This window comes from Heloderma suspectum, chromosome 5, assembly GCF_057233095.1.
Source record: "Heloderma suspectum isolate Gila_16-S chromosome 5, 16-S_ref, whole genome shotgun sequence".
In the NCBI taxonomy this organism is placed as follows: Eukaryota; Metazoa; Chordata; class Lepidosauria; order Squamata; family Helodermatidae; genus Heloderma; species Heloderma suspectum.
Genome location: NC_139462.1, coordinates 124,084,007 through 124,105,492, shown reverse-complemented (window position 1 = coordinate 124,105,492; position 21,486 = coordinate 124,084,007). Strand labels below are relative to the sequence as shown.

Sequence of the window (21,486 nt, the reverse complement as noted above, 5' to 3'; positions counted from 1 at the left end):
CAAGTCAGAGCATCCCTGACAAATGGCTGTCCAGCCTCGTCTTAAAGGCCTCCAGTGTGGGAGAGCCCACCACCTCCCCAGGTAATTGGTTCCATTGCCGTATTGCTCTGACACTCAGGAAGTTTTTCCTGATGTTCAGCCGGAATCTGGCTTCCTGTAACTTGAGCCCATTATTCCGTGTCCTGCACTCTGGGATGATCAAGAAGAGATCCTGGCCTTCTTCTCTGTGACAACCTTTCAAGTACTTGAAGAGTGCTATCATATCTCCCCTCAGTCTTCTCTTCTCAAGGCTAAACATGCCCAGTTCTTTCAGTCTCTCTTCATAGGGCTTTGTTTCCAGTCCCCTGATCATCTTTGTTGCCCTCCTTTGAACCCTCTCCAGCTTGTCTGCATCCTTCTTAAAGTGTGGTGCCCAGAACTGGACACAGTACTCCAGATGAGGCCTAACCAGTGCTGAGTAGAGGGGAACTAGTACTTCCCGGGATTTGGAAGCGATGCTTCTATTAATGCAGCCCAAAATAGCACTTGCCTTTTTTGCAGCCACATCACATTGTTGGCTCATATTCAGCTTGTGATCGACGACAATTCCAAGATCCTTCTCGCTCGTAGTGTGGTTGAGCCACATATCCCCCATCTTGTAACTGTGCATTTGGTTTCTTTTTCCTAGGTGCAGAACTTGGCATTTGTCCCTATTAAATGCCATTCTGTTGTTTTCTGCCCAGCACTCCAGTCTATCCAGATCACTTTGAATTTTGTTTCTGTCTTCCAAAGTATTAGCTATCCCTCCCAATTTTGTGTCATCTGCAAATTTGATCAGCATTCCCTGCACCTCCTCCTCCAAGTCGTTAATAAAAATGTTGAAGAGCACTGGGCCCAGGACTGAGCCCTGCGGTACCCCACTCGTTACCTCTCCCCAGCTTGAGAAGGTCCCATTGATAAGCACTCTTTGAGTCCGATTCTGTAGCCAACTGTGGATCCACATGATCGTTGTTTCATCTAGCCCACTTCGAGCAAGTTTGCTCATCAGGATATCATGGGGCACTTTGTCGAAAGCTTTGCTGAAGTCGAGGTATATGATGTCTACAGCATTCCCACGGTCTACAAGGGAGGTGACTTGATCAAAAAATGAGATCAGATTTGTCTGGCAGGACTTGTTTTTGACAAATCCATGTTGGCTTCGAGTAATCACGGCATTGATGTCAAGGTGCTTCCAGATGGATTGCTTTATGATCTGCTCCAGAATTTTCCCAGGGATTGATGTCAGACTGACTGGTCTGTAGTTCCCAGGTTCCTCCTTTTTACCCTTTTTGAAGATAGGGACAACGTTAGCCCTCCTCCAGTCATCTGGCACTTCCCCGGTCCTCCATGATTTCTCAAAGAGAATAGACAGCGGTTCTGAGAGTTCTTCTGCCAGTTCCTTTATTACTCTAGGATGCAGTTCATCTGGCCCTGGAGATTTGAACTCATTCAAAGTAATGAGGTGTTCCTTGACCATATGCCTGTCGATCTCAAGCTGCAATCCTGCCCCTTCAGCCTGTACTTCGCCTTTGCCAGGGGGGTCATAGACCCTCTTTTGGGAGAAGACTGAGCCAAAGTAGGAATTGAGCACCTCTGCCTTTTCTTTGTCATCTGTTATCATTTTGCCATCCTTATTTAATAGCTGAACAACCATTTCTTTCCTCTGCCTTTTACTATGCACGTAGCTGAAGAAAGCCTTTTTGTTGTTTTTAGCATCCCTCGCTAACCTCACCTCGTTCTCCGCTTTAGCCTTCCTGACGCCATCCCTGCAATTCTGTGCTACCTGCCTGTACTCTTCCTTTGTTACTTGGCCTTCTTTCCACTTCCTATATGTGTCCTTTTTTGTTTTCAGGTCATCCCTAAGCTTTTTGTGAAGCCACATTGGCTTCTTCTGTTGTCTTCCACCTTTTCTTCTTGTTGGAATGGTTTGTGATTGTGCCTTGAGAATTTCCTTTTTTAAAAGTTCCCACCCATCTTGGACTCCTTTTCTCGCTAGCATTGTTTGCCATGGGACCTTACTGATCATTGTTCTGAGTTTATTAAAATCAGCTTTCCTAAAATCCAGGGTACGCGTTTGAGTACACTCGGCTTTTGCTTCCCTTAGAACCAAGAACTCAAGTACAACATGGTCGCTTTCCCCCAGAGTTCCTGTAACTGCTACTTTATCCACTAAGTCATCTCTGTTGGTTAGGATCAAGTCAAGGATAGCCGATCCTCTAGTTCCTTCCTCTACTTTCTGTAGGAGGAAGTGATCCGCCACACAAGTCAGGAATTTCCTGGAGGGGCCATGTTTTGCAGAATTTGTCTCCCAACAAATATCGGGGAAATTGAAGTCCCCCATTACTACTACATCATGCTTCCTTGAAACATTGGTTATTTGCTTTTCAAAAGTTTCATCCTTGGCTTCTCCTTGATTGGGTGGCCGGTAGTAGACTCCGACCACCAGGTTCCTTTTATTCTTTGCTCCATTTATTTCAACCCAGATGCTCTCGATGGGGCTACCAAGCTCCTCCTCCTGTATTTCTGTGCAGAGATATGTATTTTTCACATACAGTGCAACCCCGCCTCCCTTTCTGTTCCTCCTGTTCTTTTTGAACAAGTTATATCCTTCAACTGCTGTATTCCAGTCATGAGAGTCATCCCACCAAGTCTCAGTTATACCTATCAAGTCATAATTTCCCTCCTGTATTAAGAGTTCAAGTTCGTTCTGTTTGTTTCCCATACTCTGGGCATTAGTATATAGACATCGAAGACCATGTGCTTCATAGTCTGGCTTTCTTCCTACATGTGTCTGAAGACTATTATTGGGCGCTATCAGCGCTGTTCTCTCCATTGCAGTGCATGCGCCTACGTCCATTGTTACCCCCAACATTACATCTCCCTTCCCCGTAGGATTCAGTTTAAAGCCCTCCTGATGAAGTTCTTCATGCTGTGGCCAAACACATTCTTCCCAGCCTTTGTGAGGTGCAACCCATCCCTAGCCAACAGCCCATCTTCCAGGAAGTATAGCCCGTAGTCCCAGAATCCAAATCTCTCTCGTCGGCACCACCTTTGTAGCCAGTCATTCACCCGGAGTATTTTTCGTTCCCTTTCTATCCCTCTTCTAACTACTGGAAGGATGGATGAGAAAACTATCTGGGCCCCAAAGTTCTTGAGTTTCCTTCCCAAAGCTTCAAAGTCTGACGTGATCTCTTTGTAGCTCCGCTTGGCGCTATCATTTGTTCCCACATGGATGAGAAGAAAGGGATACCTGTCAGTGGGCTTTATGAGTGCAGGTAACCTTTCAGTCACGTCTCTAATCTGTCCTCCCGGGAGACAACATACCTTGCAAGTCCACGGGTCTTCGCGACATACTTGGGTCTCGATCCCACGCAGCAAGGAGTCTCCCACTACTACCACTCTTCTCTTCTTCTTCTTGTAGGCCTGGGTTTCATCGCCTCTGTTTGACTGACCTTCAGCCTCTTGCTCACTCTCATGCAGGTTCCCCTGTGATTCTTCCTCTGCAGGCTGTCCTCCAGTCTCATCTGCAAGTACCTGGAATCGGTTCCACAGCTCCACCGCTTCCACTGGTGCAGAGTGGCGTCTAGTTCTTCTTCTCCTAACTGTCACCGTTTTCCAAGGAGTATCCTCTACTCCATTTTTCTTCTCCTCAGCATTTCCCACTTCTGCCTCATCTTGCTGTTGCTCTTCAAGCTTCTGGTCTGCCCTTTGCTGCTGTAGTTCCCCCATTCTGTCCAAGAACTCTTCGTGTTCTCTTATTCCCCGGAGGGTTGACAGTCGCCGCTCCAGTCCACTTACTTTTTCCTCCAGCAGCGTGATCAACTTGCACTTGTTGCAGGTGTAGGCCATGTTGTTCTCAGGCAAGAAAACAAACATGGCACACACCTTGCAGGTCACCACCACTGGAGAGTCTTGTCCTTCCATAGCCCCGTTTCCCTTTTTGTGTCTAGCTTTGTGATTGTTCTAGACTAGCCTGTGCCTGCTCCTCTACTCAGTAGAGGTTAAAAGCAGAGTCCCACTGGTGTGGAAGTGTGTGTTACAAGACAAATAAATGGGAAAAAGTTAGTTAAAAAAAAAATGTTAGGGGCCTCCCCCTTGACCTCCCCTGCCGAACTCCCCTGGCCAACTCCTGTTTGCTCCCCCTGTTCACTCACTCTGGTCGCTCGCTCTCTGGGAGCTTGCCTGCTTCTGTAGTCCCTGGACCAGCTGGAGCAGCTTGCTCTGCTCTGCTCTGCTCAGCTGGGAGGCGGGAAACAGACTGAAGCTTCCCGCCCAGTCAGCTGCTGGGAGTACTCAGGCCACACCCCTCCAATTCAGTTGGAGCTCTCAGAAGCTCCTGGTGAGCTCACAGCCAGTCAGAAGGATAAAGGGCAGCGCCCTGGGCTTCCTGCAACCCACTTACCTCTTAGCCTCTGTCTCCTTTGTCTCCTTTGTCTCTTCAACCACTGCAACTCCCCTGGCCAACTCCTGTTTGCTCCCCCTGTTCGCTCGCTCTGTTCGCTCGCTCTCTGGGAGCTTGCCTGCTTCTGTAGTCCCTGGACCAGCTGGAGCAGCTTGCTCTGCTCTGCTCTGCTCAGCTGGGAGGCGGGAAACAGACTGATATATTTGATCTCTAGTTCCTCTGCCTCTTCGAAACCCAGTGACCGCACTATCATGGCTATCAGAGACATTCAGTGTTCAGTGACCGCACTATCATGGCTATCAGGGACATTCAGATCTTTCCTGTATAGTTCTTCTGTGTATTCTTTCCACCTCTTCTTAATCTCATCTGCTTCTGTTAGGTCCCTGCCTTCTTTGTCCTTTGCACAAAACCTTCCCTTGAGTTCTCCGATTTTCTTGAAAAGATCTCTGGTCTTTCCCATTCTATTGTTTTCCTTGATTTCTTTGCATTGTTCATTTAAGAAGGCCTTCTTGTCTCTCCTTGCTATTCTCTGGAACTCTGCATTCAGTTGGATATATCTTCCCCTTTCTCCCTTGCTTTTCGCTTCCCTTCTTTCCTCAGCTACTTGTAAAGCCTCATCAGACAGCCACTTGGCTTTCTTGCATTTCTTTTTCTTTGGGATGGATTTCGTTGCTGCCTCCTGAACAATGTTACGGACCTCCGTCCATAGTTCCTCAGGCACTCTGTCTATCAGGTCTAATCCCTGAAATCTATTCCTCACCTCCACTGTATATTCATAAGGGATATGATTTAGGTCATACCTGAATGGTTTAGTGGTTTTCCCTACGTTCTTCAATTTCAGCCGAAATTTTGCAACAAGAAGCTCATGATCTGAGCCACAGTCAGCTCCAGGTCTTGTTTTTACTGACTGTATGGAGCTTCTCCATCTTTGGCTGCAAAGGACATAATCAATCTGATTTCGATATTGACCATCTGGTGATGTCCATGTGTAGAGTCGCCTCTTGTGCTGTTGGAAAAGAGTGTTTGCTAAGATCAGCGTGTTCTCTTGGCAAAACCCTACTAGCCTTTGTCCTGCTTCATTTTGTACACCAAGGCCATGCTTGCCTGTTATCCCGGTGATTTCTTGACTTCCTACTTTAGCATTCCAATCCCCTATAATGAAGAGGACATCTTTTTTTGGTGTTAGTTCTAGAAGGTGTTGTAGGTCTTCATAGAACCGATCAACCTCAGCTTCTTCGGCCTCAGTGGTTGGGGCATAGACTTGAATGACTGTGATGTTGAATGGTTTGCCTTGGATTCGTACTGAGATCATTCTGTCATTTTTGAGATTGTACCCCAGTACTGCTTTTCCCACCCTTTTGTTGACTATGAGTGCTACTCCATTTCTTCTAAGCGATTCTTGCCCACAGTAGTAGATATGATGGTCACCTGAATTAAATTCGCCCATGCTTGTCCATTTTAGTTCGCTGATTCCCAAGATGTCGATGTTCAATCTTGTCACCTCCAGCTTACCTTGATTCATTGATCTTACATTCCAGGTTCCTAAACAATATTGTTCTTTACAGCATCGGATTTTCTTTTCACCACCACACACATCCACAGCTGAGTGTCCTTTCGGCTTTGGCCCAGCCGCTTCACTCTTTCTGGCGCTACTTGGAAATTCCCTCTGCTCTTCCCCAGTAGTATATTGGACAATTAGTTAACTTACAATTAGTTACCTACAAATAACTAATTGTAATAATAACCTTATATGTTAACAATGTCATGGCACAAGCTATATATCAAGAAAAAAGTTAAATTTCCCCTCATTTTTATACAGTTTACTGCATATGACAAGTTACCTGATCCAGATATGCACCTAAAGGGTATGAGACAATTGTAGGGTACTCTTTTACCTTTCCAACAAGCCACAGCTTGAGTACATTAATTTTGATATGCCATAGTTAGACACATATGGGCATAAACACATTTCATGTAATTTTACCCAATGTGTGGATAACAGGTAACTTTGTGTTATTGCAAAGAAATATCTAGTAGTTTTATCTGTTCAGCAACTGTTCAATATGCATGTTTTAATTTACAAAAGTTACAATGTTATCATTTCGCAGCTACAAAGATTTTCTTTTTTCTTTTATTTAATTTTAATGTTCGTCACTACTGCAGTCATCTTCTGAGTCCTCAAGCTCAATCGCAAAGTCTACATCTGTTTTCATGGTTGCTACATGACTGTAGTTTTCACACAGCAGTGCAAACAAGTCCACTGGACAGCATGAGCCATTGGGCAGTTCATAGGAAAGCACACACTTGCATGACAACATCTCCAAAACTGCAATAGGTGCTGGTGGTTCATGCATCCAGTCAGTGACAAAATTGCCATCTCTATCATCCATCCACAATCACTGCATACTCCCTACTTCTAGTGATTGATATAGCTCCCTGCATGCAAAAGCTTGCAACGACAGGAGAAGATGTTGCAGTTCCATCTAATCTTTACCCTAGAATCCCAACCACCTTGTCCTGGGACAATATAGACTGGTTAGAGGACACACTCAGTGGCAAGGGAACATCACACAAAGCCAATGGAATTGCCATCCAGCTTAAGATCATTGGGCCTCATTTGCCTAAACCAATGCCTCAGGTGGTAAAAAAAAACAAAAAACAAAGAAAAGAAGCATTTCTAGCCAGACATTTATGTTACCAATATAAAATGCTGGCAAGAGGGAAGGGCCACCCATAACTTATACTGTAGAGGTAAACATAAACATATTGTTTTGCCCTCCTTTTCAGAAAAATCTCATATGGCTTCTGGCACGCATGTCAAATCATGAGGAGCGAGCAACAAGCAACTGGACAGGCTTCAACATACTTGTCTGTGATGATGTCACCATAGTGCAGGACAATATTTGCTATTTGCCCACAATACATGCTCCAGCAACTGAAATATCAACTGTATATGAGGTGCTAAACCAGTCTATCAACATCATGCAATCTCTGTAGTTGTCCAAGATTGTGTGTGTTTTTGATCAGGCACTTTATGCCAAAGCTGTTGAATTCACATAGAAGCATCCAGAGAAATTCAAATATACCACCATAATTGGAATAGGTGTATTTCACACCATATGCACATTTTTGGCCATCATTGTTAAGTGGTTTCAGGATTCAGGATTGCATGATTTGTGCACTGAGTCAGACACAATTGCAGAAGGTTCAGTAACAGGGATAATGGAAGGTCACAAGTATAACCATGCAGTCAGACTTCACAAGCTGGTTTATGAAGCACTCACTCATGCAGCTAGCATGGCATAGTTTCCAGTCATGGTTGAAAGACATGCATGCAGAAGGCATTGCATATTTGGATGACATGCTGAACAGCATAAGCAACCTCTGCCAAGATGTGTGCACAGCTTTGCGGCAGAAAATCCTTGGTCAGCTAACCTGTTCAAGGATTATGGAGCTCTTTGAGGACTATTTTAATTACCTCAGATGTAGAAATGGAAGTCTCTCAGCATTTGGGGTATACTGTCTCAACATGGTAGAAAGTCTGCTGGGCTTAATTAGAGCATCACACAAAGGTGATTGGATGCTTCGCTTGACACACATCCATGCAATGATCCCATGGTGCTTTGCCTATAGACTGAGTTATGCATGCTATCTTCTACACCAGTATACCCAGATGACCAGGCTGCCCATTAAGCATCCAGACATACATGAAAATTTCATGCAAGGGTAGATTTTCAGTACAGTTGGGATCTAGCAACTCCTTAGGACAAATTCCCATAGACCAGACAACAGAAGAAACAGTCAACAAAGATACTCAAACACCAGGCAGGAAGAACAAAAGGATTTGGCCTCAATCAAGGAGCTGTCAGTAAGTACTATCTGACATCAGAATATAGGAGCATGTTTCTGAAGCAGTTGAAACAGATGATTGGTCAGTGCAGCAGTCAAATGACACATCCAGATTTCCATCTGAACAGAATTAAAAAAAAGCTGAGTCAGATATCCAAGCTTTAATTAACCAGTTGGCTGAATCCAATGAGCCATGATCAGACAGATTTTGTCTTTGATGTTTACCTGGAAACCTCTATCAAAGATGCTGAAAAATGCAAGTGAGCCACTAACGTTAGTCTGCAGTTGAAGAATATTGCACTGGCACACAAATCCAGCAGTTAAGACGGTATCTGTGCAGCTCATCTAACAAGCCTGAGCTCATCAAGTTCTTGGTGGAGGATGTCTAAGTACATGAAGAAGCTGGAAGACAAAACACTTAAGTAACAGGTGAGGAGCCCTTTTTCAAAATCACCAAAGACTATTGGAAAGAATTCTGTGAATTGAGGTCTACACAAGAAGCTTACACTAGAATGCCGCTGCTTGACTTCAGGCAGCAAAGGCAAGGACAAAATCTATTATCATTTCAGAAGACACCGATGTACTGGTACTATACATCAGCTTTGCAAATGAAATACCATGCCCCATGTTTGTGAAGTGTGGAACGAGTTGCACAAGATGTACTGATATAAGCAAACTCACAAGTTCAATTGGACAGGATGTGTCTGATGCCCTGATTGGACCACATGCTTTCATTGACTGAGACACTGTGAGTGCTTTTGCAGGTCAGGGCAAGGTAACTCCCTTGAAACTACTGAGAAAGGACAAAAACTACTAGATGTTCAGTCAACTACGGAAGTCATGGGAAATCTTTACAGAGATGCTTGAGAAGTTACAGCAATTCACCTGTCAAATCTATGTTCCAATTACCCGCACTACTTAAATTACCTATGCAATGAACTTTTCTGGGCCAAGAGAAGAGAGGTGGAGTCCAGTCAGCTTCCATCATGCAATGGCTGCTGTTTCATACACACTCAAAGGGCCAATTTCCAGGTAGGAATTTTGAGATGTAGTTTAAAAAATCAGCCACATGTACCTAGCCCCAAAGGGTATGGATAGATGACAGAGAGAGATGGCAATTTTGTCACTGACTGGATGCATGAACCACCAGCACCTATTGCAGTTTTGGAGATGTTGTCATGCAAGTGTGTGCATTCCTATGAACTGCCAAACTGCTCATGCCTGTTCAATAGACTTGCTTGCTGTGTGAAAACTACAGTCATGTAGCAAACATGAAAACAGATGTAGGCTTTGCAGTTGAACTTGAGGGCTCAGAAGATGACTGCAGTGATGACGAACATTAAAATTAAATTAAATACAAAATTAGAAATTTAGAAATTTCTATAAATTTAGAAATTTAACTTTTTTCTTGATATATGGCTTGTACCATGACATTGTTAACATATAAGGTCATTATTACAATTAGTTATTTGTAAGAGAATTCATTAGTTTTCCAGTGCAGTTTTAAAATTTTAAATTGGACACTTGGTTCATATGTTACAGCTTAAATGAGAAAAGTTAGAAAAAGATGACTTCAGCCATCTTGAGGACATCATAAAAAGCTTAAGCAACCCATCAGAACAGGCTATCACATGAAAATACAATCTAGAGATTGTACCTTCAAAAAAAATGTAGTGAAGTTTTGCCACCTTACTTTATACTGAGATGTCAATTTTCAGCTCTCAGCCCAAGACGACATGGCATATCCAGGACTAAAACTAACAGAAAATATCTCATGAAGTTTGCAGATGAGCACATTGGCAAGATTCCACAGACTGAATTTAGAAGGGTTAATATGGAGGCAGGCACAAGAAAGCACAGGCTTCTCTTTTTGGGAGAAGAGACTTCATGCTTACTGGAGCAGATGTTTGGCTGTTTGAAGAAGCAGGCCTCTGAGATTCTAAACAGGGTGAATGAGATCCTGACTGCTTCTCAGCTGCTGCTTCTTCAGCAGTGTCCTCCTCATCAAAATTCATACTTCCAGAGATACCTGTGAAAATGCCAGATAAACTAGGTTAAACTATGTTTAAACAGAAGTGTCCATGAATCCAGGGTCGTCAATATACAGATATCCTTCCCATGGTTGTCCACACATTTAAATCACAAAATAACTATAGATACACATACGAGGTACTAACATTCATTACTACTAGGGATGTGTGGATTTTGTTAAATCTGTTCCATCTGTGTTTTGCAGATTGTCAGGCACCTTTTGTTCCATCATCCACTCTGACAGAATTGGATTTTTTTTTTTACTAGAATTTCATTCAACTTGCACTAAGTCACATTAGTACTATGATGCACTTTTGCAAATGTATAAGTGTATTAGTGCATTTGCAAAAGTGTACATTAGTGCAAATCCCCCGCAAAAGTGAAAAACTGGTCTGCATGTCTGAGGAATCCACATGACTCAGAAAAAGGCTGTCCACTGCAGAATCCACAGCTCAGATTCATAGAAATCTGAACTCATTTGAATCTGTTGTGGATTTCTCTGACATCCCTAGTTACAACTAATAGTAACATCAGAAGAGCGAAACGTTAATCAATGAAGCTAATGTGCCATAGTTAGCACCTGTATTTCTTTTACAAATTTTTACAAATATTGAAATATAAGTTGTTTAGGGGGTGCTTTTGTAGAAAGGCAGGGTAAACGTATGTTAGAAATAAATACTGAACAAGAGGACAAATGTTAGAGGTTTTATTTATTAATTTTTTAAATATTTGTATGCTGCTCCATAACATAAAGTTCTTTGGAAGGCTTACAATCATCAAGCATAAAACAATTCAGTAGAAAATAAAACATAAAACCATATATCAAAAGCAACATAAATTACAACAACAAAACACACAGCACCCCAAAACCACACAGAATTAAAAACTGAGAGGCTACATGAGTTATTTAAAGGATCTGGGTGAACAGAAAGGTCCACCTGGAACTGAAAAGGCCACAGGGATGGCACTAGACAGTTTTCTTTGGGAAGACTGTACCATGCCAGTACTAAAAAAGTCATCTTGCTGGTAGTCACCTGCTTCACTGCATTTGGCAGGGGCACACGAGGTAGGGCCTCTGAGGAAGATCTTTGGATAACCTAGTCCCAAGCTGTTTAGGGCCTTCAAACCAGGACTTTAAATTGGCCCCAGAAACCAAGTGAGAGCCAGTGCAGCTGATAAAGCACAGGCATAATACGATTAAACTGCCCAGTTCCAGTTAGTAATCTAGCAATCCTATTTTTTCACCAACTGCACTTTTTGAACAATTTCTTTAAGGCAGTCCCATGTACAATACATTGCAGAAGTCCAAACCTGGTGGTCACCAGAGCATAGGTAATTGCGGTCAAGCTATTTCCATCCAGGTAAAGTTGCAGCTGGCTGATAAAAGTCTCATCAAGCCACAAAGGTCACTTGAGCCTCTGATGACAGTGCTGGATCAATAAACACCCCCTGACTGCAAACCTGATACTTTAGGATGTATGTCAGGGATGAGTCCCAGCTCATTCAGATGTCTGAGAGCTCCGTTAGAACTGTTTAATCAAAGCATGGAGGAGGGACCCTCCCTAGAGCACCTAGACGCTGGGAGAGATTCTTCCAAAAGCCTTGACAAACAGATGGTCCAAGCTCAGTCCCTGCCCCCTCCCTCCACCATTGGAACTCATGTTTCCGAGGAGGAAGGGGGGCGTGACTTGAGATACACTAGGGCATGTCACAAAACTAAGTGGGAAAAGTTAGGGGCAGGGCTCAGACACTCCACCCAGATAGCCACTCTTGGAAACCAATGTAGGAGGGAGCCACCCTAAAGGAGGGGTATCGCTGCGAAGCTAGCTTGGCCTGGAGGTTCATACCCAAACTGCCTGCAACTTCCTTTACCCTCTGGTTCATTTCGTTTACTTAGAGATTGTTGATTAGTTGTTTAGAGCTTGGGGCAGACCAGCCTCTCTACAAATGCAGATTCATGGATCTTGACCATATGGAGGCAGTGTGAGTAGATGGTTTTCAGGTCCAACCTTTTATGGAGGGGGTTGCACTCCCCCTGAAACAGTAGGTTTGAAAATCCTAAATCCAGATTTGTCCAGCTGGCCTTGGTGACATGGAGTCCCTTTTACCAGGTTCAACTGCGTTTGTTTCTGGACAGGGATAGTCTGCTCCCAGTGATCCATGCACTGCAAACCTCTTGGTTGGATTACTGCTATGAATTACATGTGGGGCTGGCTTTGAAGACAGCTTGGAAGCTTCAATGAGTGAAAATTGATGGCTGCCAGATTTTAAATGGTATGGCCAGGTTTATGCATATTATGCCAATTCTGAGAGAACTTCATTGCCTGCCTGTTTGCTTCCAGACCCAATTCAAGGTGCTGGTACTTACCTTACAGTCTTAAGTGGTTTGGCACCCAAACAGTTGAAGTAGCACCTCTTCCCATCTCAATCTTCCTGTGCTTTAAAATTGTCTTCTGAGGCCATTCTCTAGGTGCCTCCTTTATCAGAGGTACTTTACTCAATAACTAACGAAATGGCTTTCTTGGCAGCGGTGCTCTGGTTATGAAATACCCTCCCTAAAACGGGTCACCCGGCGCTTATGACACCATCTTTTTGGTGTCCAGCAAAAAAAAAAAAAAAGCCCTTTAAAATCATCCAGATAGTTTGGAGTTTAATTGTTACAGGTTTTTATCTGTTGCCTTTATTATTGTATGCATACTGTGAGGAAATTCTATTGTCCACCACCCTGAAATCCTAAGTAGGATGAAGAGTAGTATATAAACATTTTAAATAAACAAACTGCTTTTGGTATTACCCATTTGGGACAATCCACTGTCCACAGCGGCCACGGAGGAAATGACTTGCCCAAAGTCCTTACAGGGACAGAGCTTCTTCACTTGGGCCACAATGTTCTGATGTAGTCTGTTCCTCCGCAGTTGTGGTAGCAAACAAAGTGGCAATTGGGGAACATCAATGGAGAGAGGATTGCTTTGTCCGAGCTACCATTGCTGCTGCTGATATTGTATCTAGATGTGAAAGTGTTTGCAGGAATACAGACTAGGTCTGAGAGCAGGCCAGTATCTTACCTGGATTCACTATGAATTGTTACATGAGATTTCCACCTTTCATGATAGCAACCTTAGTGGCTGTTCATTCATCATATGACAGCAGAACTGCTATGATACTTTCAGGTATAAAGAACTATGCAACAGAAAAAGTGGAATGGCCATATTTTTTGTACCAACTGAAGGTTTTAGTATACAGAAGACTGTTTGTATGAGTAAGTGAGCAATACAAAGCAGGGTCCCAGTCGTGTTCACACTGGGGAGTGGACCATAGAAGCCTCACAAAAATATGTCACAAGAGAATTTTTAAAAGTGTAGTACAACCACGCTCTGTCAAAAGGCATTCCCTAGGCTAAGTAGAGCCCTCGTCTGTTACTTTTCCAATATGTCTAAAACACCGCAATAGGTCAAGGCAAAATTTGGGGTAAATACCTGAGAACCAATGTGCTCACATCTTGTGGTTTGATTCTGAAGACAGAGAATAGATCAAACTTAACTGGGTATAGGGTGATGTCAGCCAGTGGGCACAAGAACAAACCTTAGGTTTTTCAAGACTACCCCCTTATGAGTTATCTGCTGTAAGTAGAAATTGCTTGAATTTCACAGACCCCAGTTAGACTGAAGAATCTTCCTTTCTCTTCAACCATTCTCTCTATTTCCTTTATGAGAATAAGGCTGTTCAAAAACCCTCTTTTAATGCTTCTTTATGTTCCAGCAATGATAACTTAGTGCCCTCTCCTAATACTCAGCAAGTACATACAAGTATACTGTGTGGGTACAAAAACAATAAAGCATAAGATGAGACCACAAAAAAGTGGGTTACCACAAATTTTGCTAAAAGATGTGCAGGTCACCATTTCAGTCATGAGACACTGCAATACTCAAACCATCCAAAAGAGGGTAAGTTCTAAGCAAAAGAGAATGCACTAACACTCATCTTAAGTACAAAAGGACTCTATTTTCAGTGTGGAACAAAAGTATCCAAAGCCCTCTCTCCCTTTTAGTGAGGCAGGTGCACTCTCGTGTATGTAATGCCTCATTACGCTGTACACAAGCGCCTGACTTCAAAAAGCATCACAAACCTAGAGAGCTTTGCCCATAAAGTCCGTAGCAAGCAAGAGGTCACAAAAACAGAGAAGCCCCTCATAAAACGAAGCTCAAGATTCCATTCCTTCATGCATATACTGCTCCCTAGGTTGAGGATATATGACCTAGAAAGAGCGATACTGAATGTGTCCATAGAAATTGAGATTTCTATAAATGCTACCATAGATGACATTTGAGAGTTAAAAGAAGAAATCTCCTCTTGAGTAGAGTGGTGTTACAGAATAAAATAACCTTAGACATGTTGTTAGCATAGCAAAGAGAAGTGTGCACAGTAATAAATCAGTCTTGCTGTTTTTATGTCAACCATGACAGCAAGATAGAAACAGACTTGTCAAAAATGAAAGCAGCAGTGCATGTCCTGCATCAGGTTAACAATGACCAGGCTAGAGGTTATCTTGGTTAGCTAGATCACCTCCTGCCAGACATTAGAATAGCACAAAGCACCTACTAGCCAAAATCTTGATAGGGATAATAAGAGTAGTTATACTGATTGTGTTGGTAGCCCTAGTATAAAAAGTGTCCTTGTGTCTTTGCCGACAAGCAAAGAAAGTGCAGATAACCCCTGAACATGAATACTTTAGCATGATAACCACCACAGAAGACGGAGGCGAGTATGTAGAAGCGAGGGTTGAGCATGAAGTTGAGTACGAAGAAATACAAGTCCCTAGAGAAGATAAAAGTGATGAGCAGAGTATTTTAGTCGGGAAAAAAAGCAGAAAGGCTAGGCAGAATTTAAGTGTGATACTTACTTCACGTATGTAAGTATCAAATGAGCGACTGAGAAGATTTAAGGGGTATAATCATTTATTTAAAAGATTTGATTATCCTAAAATGGTCAATTAGCCTAGTTAACCTTGTCCTAAATCAAAGGTCAGTACTTCCAGGCCCCAAGGGTTCCATGGAAAGAAGAACCTGGTAAGGGTGCTCAAAATAGAAAGAAGAACTTGGTAAGGGTTTGAGTAATGTGCCAGATGTATCCTGCTGTTTCCTAAGAAGCGGTTTCTGTAAGCTTTGCAAAATCTGTACTAATTTAAGAATCATCATATGATAAGAAATAATCTTGAATAATATATGACATATGCTGTATTGTGATTGGCCATTAAGCTGTACTGTGATTAGCCCTTAAGCTGTCTCCTATCTCAAATATAAAAATGTGTGCTTATTAGAAGGTTGCTGTTCCCACCTGTTAGCGACCATCCTTCATGCATGAATAAAGAAGTGCTTAACTCAACCTTGACCTTCAGCCTCATTCCTTAATGAGCGGAGAACCCAACATAAGCACCTGCAAAGTGTGACCTTTCATTTCCTGCCCAGTTACCATAGTGGAAAAGTAGATCACAATGAAACTGCCACAAAGAGAGGAACTTTGGAGATCAGTTCACATCAAGACAAGACTGGGCTGGGCCTGGGAGCAGGGGGAGGTAAGAGGGGAACCGGGGAGTTTAAAATTTTCCCTCCTCAGCATAACCTAGTCTCAATTTCCTTCCTGCCCAGCTAACCTAGACATAAGTGATGAAGGGAGGGGCAGAATGGATTGTAGGATAGGGCAGATGGGAGGCTCTCTATCCTCTTGGCAGCCCAGCCTCAATCCAATATATTCATCTGCCACTCTTTTAAGGTTTTTTTTAAAACTAAGCAGGCTCTGTCACATTTGCCATGTCTCCCTCCAGTGCTCCCAGCTGAGCAGAGCAGAACAGAGAAAGCTGCTCCAGCTGGTCCAGGGACTACAGAAGCAAGCAAGTTCCCAAAGAGCGAGCAACCAGAGCGAGTGAACAGGGAGAGCAAACAGGAGTTGGCCAGGGGAGTTCGGCAGGGGAGGTCAAGGAGGAGGCCCCTAACATTTTTAAAAATATATATTTTTTTTCTTGCAACACACACTGCCATACCAGTGGGACTCTGCTTTTAACCTCCAGTGAGTAGAGGACAGGCACAGGCTAGTCTAAAACAATCAGAAAGCTAGACACAAAAAAGTAAAAGAGACTATGGAAGGACAAGGCTCTCCAGTGGTGGTGACCTGCAAGGTGTGTGCAATGTTTGTTTTCTTGCCTGAGAACAACATGGCCTACACCTGCAACAAGTACAGGTTGATCACGCTGCTAGAAGAAAAAGTAAGAGGACTGGAACGGCGACAGTTGACCCTCCAGGGAATAAGAGAACACGAAGAATTCTTGGACAGAATGGGGGAACTACAGCAGCAGAACAGGAGCTTGAAGAGCAACAGCAAGCTGAGGCAGAAGTGGGAAATGGTGAGGTGAGGAAAAATGCAGTAGAGGATACTCCTTGGAAAAGGGTGACAGTTAGGAAAAGAAGAACTAGAAGCCACTCTGCACCAGAGGAAGCAGTGGAGCTGTGGAACTGATTCCAGGTACTTGCGGATGAGACTAGAGGACAGCCTGCAGAGGAAGAATCACAGGGGAACCTGCAGGAGAGTGAGCAAGAGGCTGAAAGTCAGTCAAACAGAGGCGATGAAACCCAGGCCTACAACAACAAGAAGAGAACAGTGGTAGTAGTGGGAGACTCCTTGCTGCGTGGGATCGAGACCCAAGTATGTCGCGAAGACCCGTGGACTCACCAGGTATGTTGTCTCCCAGGAGGACGGATTACAGACGTCACTGAAAGGTTGCCTGCACTCATAAAGTCCACTGACAGGTATCCCTTTCTTCTCATCCATGTGGGAACAAATGATACTGCCAAGTGGAGCTACAAAGAAATCACGTCAGACTTGGAAGCTTTGGGAAGAAAACTCAAGAACTTTTGGAACCAGATAGTTTTCTCATCCATCCTTCCAGTAGTTAGAAGAGGGATAGAAAGGGAAAGAAAAATACTCCAGGTGAATAATTGGCTATGAAGGTGGTGCCGATGAGAGAGATTTGGATTCTGGGACCATGGGCTATACTTCCTGGAAGATGGGCTGTTGGCAAGGGATGGGTTGCACCTCACAAAGGCTGGGAAGAATGTGTTTGGTCACAGCATGAAGAACTCCATCAGGAGGGCTTGAAACTGAATCCTACGGGGAAGGGAGATGTAAAGTTGGGGGTAACAACGGACATAGGCGCATGCACTGCAACGGAGAGAACAGCTCTGATAGTGCCCAATAATAGTCTTCAGACACATGTAGGAAGAAAGCCAGACTATGAAGCACATAGTATATAGACGTCTTCGATATCTATATACTAATGTCCAGAGTATGGGAAAACAAACAGAATGAACTTGAACTCTTAATACAGGAGGGAAATTAGGACTTGATAAGTGTAACTGAGACTTGGTGGGATGACTCTCATGACTGGAATACAGCAACTGAAGGATATAACTTGTTCAAAAAGAACAGGAGGAACAGAAAGGGAGGTGGGGTTGCACTATATGTGAAAAATACATATCTCTGCACAGAAATCCAAGAGGATGAGCTTGGTAGCCCCACTGACAGCATCTGGATCAAAATAAATGGAGCAAAGAATAAAAGGAACCTGGTGGTCAGAGTCTACTGCTGGCCACCCAATCAAGGAGAAAACAAGGATGAAACTTTTGAAAAGCAAATAGCCAATGTTTCAAGGAAGCATGATGTAGTAGTAATGGGGGAATTCAATTTCCCCGATATTTGTTGGGAGACAAATTCTGCAAAACATGGCCCCTCCAGGAAATTCCTGACTTGTGTGGCGGATAACTTCCTCCTACAGAAAGTGGAGGAAGGAACTAGAGAATTAGCTATTCTTGACTTGATCCTAACCAAGAGAGATGACTTAGTGGATAAAGTAGCAGTTACAGGAACTCTGGGGAAACGCGACCATGCTATGCTTGATTTCTTGGTTCTAAAGGAAGCAAAAGCCGAGTGTAGTCAAACGCGTACCCTGGATTTTAGGAAAGCCAATTTTAATAAACGCAGAACAATGATCAGTAAGGTCCCATGGCAAGCAACGCTAACGAGAAAAGGAGTCCAAGATGGGTGGGAATTTTTAAAAAAGGAAATTCTCAAGGCACAATTGCAAACAATTCCAACAAGAAGAAAAGGTGGAAGACAACAGGAGAAGCTAATGTGGCTTCACAACAAGCTTAGAGATGACCTGAAAACAAAAAAGCACACACATAAGAAGTGGAAGGAAGGCCAAGCTACAAAGGAAGAGTACAGGCAGGTAGCACAGAATTGCAGGGATGGCATCAGGAAGGCTAAAGCTGAGAATGAGCTGAGGTTAGCAAGAGATGCTAAAAACAACAAAAAGGCTTTCTTCAGATACATGCATAGTAAAAGGCAGAGGAAAGAAATGGTGGTTCAGCCATTAAATAAGGATGGCAAAATGGTAACAGATGACCAAAAAAAAGGCAGAAGTGCTCAATTCCTACTTCGGTCAGTCATCTCCTGAAAGAGGGTCTATGACCCCCCTGGCAAAGGCAAAGTACAGGCTGAAGGGGCAGGACTGCAGCTTGAGATCAATATGCATATGGTCAAGGAACACCTAATGACTTTGAATGAGGTCAGCTCTCCAGGGCCAGATGAGCTGCACCCGAGAGTAATAAAGGAACTGGCAGAAGAACTCTCAGAACCACTGTCTATTCTCTTTGAGAAATCATGGAGGACGGGTGAAGTGCCAGATGACTGCAGGAGGGCTAATGTGGTCCCTATTTTCAAAAAGGGAAAAAGGAGGAACCTGGGAACTACAGCCCAGTCAGTCTGACATCAATCCCTGGGAACATTCTGGAGCAGATGATAAAGCAATCCATCTGTGAGCACCTTGAAAACAATGCCGTGATTACTGGAAGCCAACATGGATTTGTCAAGAACAAATCCTGCCAGACGAATCTGATCTCATTTTTTGATCAAGTAACCTCCCTTGTGGACCATGGGAATGCTGTGGACATAATATACCTCGACTTCAGCAAAGCTTTCGAATCCTCATGAGCAAACTAGCTAAAAGTGGGCTAGATGAAACAACAATCTGGTGGCTCCACAGCTGACTACAGAATTGGACTCAAAGAGTGCTTATCAACACTACAAGAGAGAAGGATTTGGAATTGTTGTCGATCACAAGCTGTATATGAGCCAACCATGTGATGTGGCTGCAAAAAAGGGAAATGCTATTTTGGGCTTCATTAATAGAAGCACAGCTCCCAAATCCCGGGAAGTACTAGTTCCCTTCGACTTAGCACTGGTTAGGCCTCATCTGGAGTACTGTGTCCAGTTCTGGGCACCACATTTTAAGAAGGATGCAGACAAACTGGAGAGGGTTCAGAGGAGGGCAAAAAGATGATCAGGGGACTGGAAACAAAGCCATATGAAGAGAGACTGAAACAACTGGGCATGTTTAGCCTTGAGAAGAGAAGACTGAGGGGAGAGATGATAGCGTTCTTCAAGTACTTGGAAGGTTGTCACAGAGAGGAAGGCCAGGATCTCTTTTCGATCATCCCACAGTGCAGGACACGGAATAATGGCCTCTAGTTACACGAAGCCAGATTCCGGCTGAACATCAGAAAAAACTTCCTGACTGTTAGAGCAATACGATAGTGGAACCCATGACCTAGGGAGGCAGTGTTCTCTCCCACACTGGAGGCATTCAAGATGAGGCTGGACAGCCATCTGTTACAGATGCTCTGACTTAGATTCCTGCATTGAGCAGGGGGGTGGACGTGATGGCCTTGTAGGCCCCTTTCAACCCTACTATTCTATGATTCTATGACACTTCATTAAATCTGCTCATTTATTTACTATTTGACATCTAGCAAGAAGTAGCTTGTACCCCCTGCAAACTGTAGATAAGAAAATACTAATAGAATGTGCTTTCTAAGCTGTTTACAGCTACTTGGGCCTCTCTAGAAAACAAACACCAGGTTACTGTCTGCAACTGTGCATCAGTGCAGGAACATGTGGCTAAAATCCCTAGATTTCTGCAGCTGAGAAAGCAGGACTTGCTGACATTCAACCCATCTATAAAAAAGAGAAAATATTAGTATTCCCTTTGGCAGGCAAATTATACAAAGATTAAAAGGAGGCCTCATTTTCTCACATAAAACATCTCCGTCTCAACAACAGTCTGTACTGCTAAACAAACTTGATCATCTAACACAACAGACAGGCCACCTAATTTTAAGCAAACAGACTTCACTGTCTTTTAAAAATTTCACAGCATTACAATATTAATTTAAAACAGTTGTAAAATAAATCCTGGTGGAAATCATAGGCATGCTGGTGTTGCCACGGAAAGATTTCAAGAGATCATCCAGGTGACCTCAAAGCTTTAGTGACAATGGTTGAGATTATTGTTGCTCCTCATTATCTTGATGCATTCTTATCTGCCAACGTTACTCCATCCTGCTCCCTGGACCTCTTGCATACACTGAAGCACATGGCACGATTCGTCAGAAGTTAAAATCTTGGCCCATCTGAAGAAAAAAGATACTGCACTGAACGTACACACAGGGCTTGCTCTGCTTTTCTTGCATAGTACAGCGTAAGGCTATTCCTTTACTGGATCAAATGGTTCTTTAAAAACCCACACATCTAACATGCCTTGACAAGCAAAGCAAAAAGGGGTTTAGGTTACACACAAAATGCAGCAGATACTTACCAAGTAAGGAACTGTCAAAGCAGTGGTTGCCTCTCTCCTCCACAGCACTTCCTTCAAGCTGCTCTTCTGCTCATGCCTATCCTGTGATTGTCTATGTGCTGGAAGGCCATTGCAACAGGCCTAGGTAATAACAGCTGCTTCACTTCTGGGGCTTCCAGTAACTTCCAAAAACGTTGCATCACAAGCATTACGAGGGAGATTAAAGGGTTAAACAATTTATGAACAGTGAAAGCCACAACTACTACAATTGGGGAAAGTGTTATAGGTTGGGCAAGGAGAAGATGAAAGTGTGGCTTTATCAGCTCCCATTTTTTATTAAAACAACTCTGGAAATTCTAAAATTTAATTCTAAAACTCTCCTTAGGTCACATTTTCACTTTCCCCCACCCATTTCCCTTTCTCATTGGGATAGTAGGCTGAGGTGGATTAGGAAAAGATGAGCAATCAATGGGTTTGTCTCATGGAATACTATTTTGCATTG

At 43.3% G+C, this 21,486-nt stretch overlaps 1 protein-coding gene across 4 annotated transcripts in view; it reads right to left on the bottom strand.

Annotated features, from left to right (window-relative positions):
• The window catches only part of TULP3 (TUB like protein 3), a 133,931-nt gene that overhangs the window by 65,707 nt on the left and 46,738 nt on the right, over window positions 1–21,486 (bottom strand). For all 4 annotated transcript variants that reach the window (XM_084859951.1, XM_084859953.1, XM_084859952.1 and 1 more), the window contains exon 5: window positions 10,165–10,298. In XM_084859951.1, the coding sequence (XP_084716077.1) occupies window positions 10,165–10,298 (134 nt within the window). The remainder of the gene's footprint in view (window positions 1–10,164; window positions 10,299–21,486) is intronic.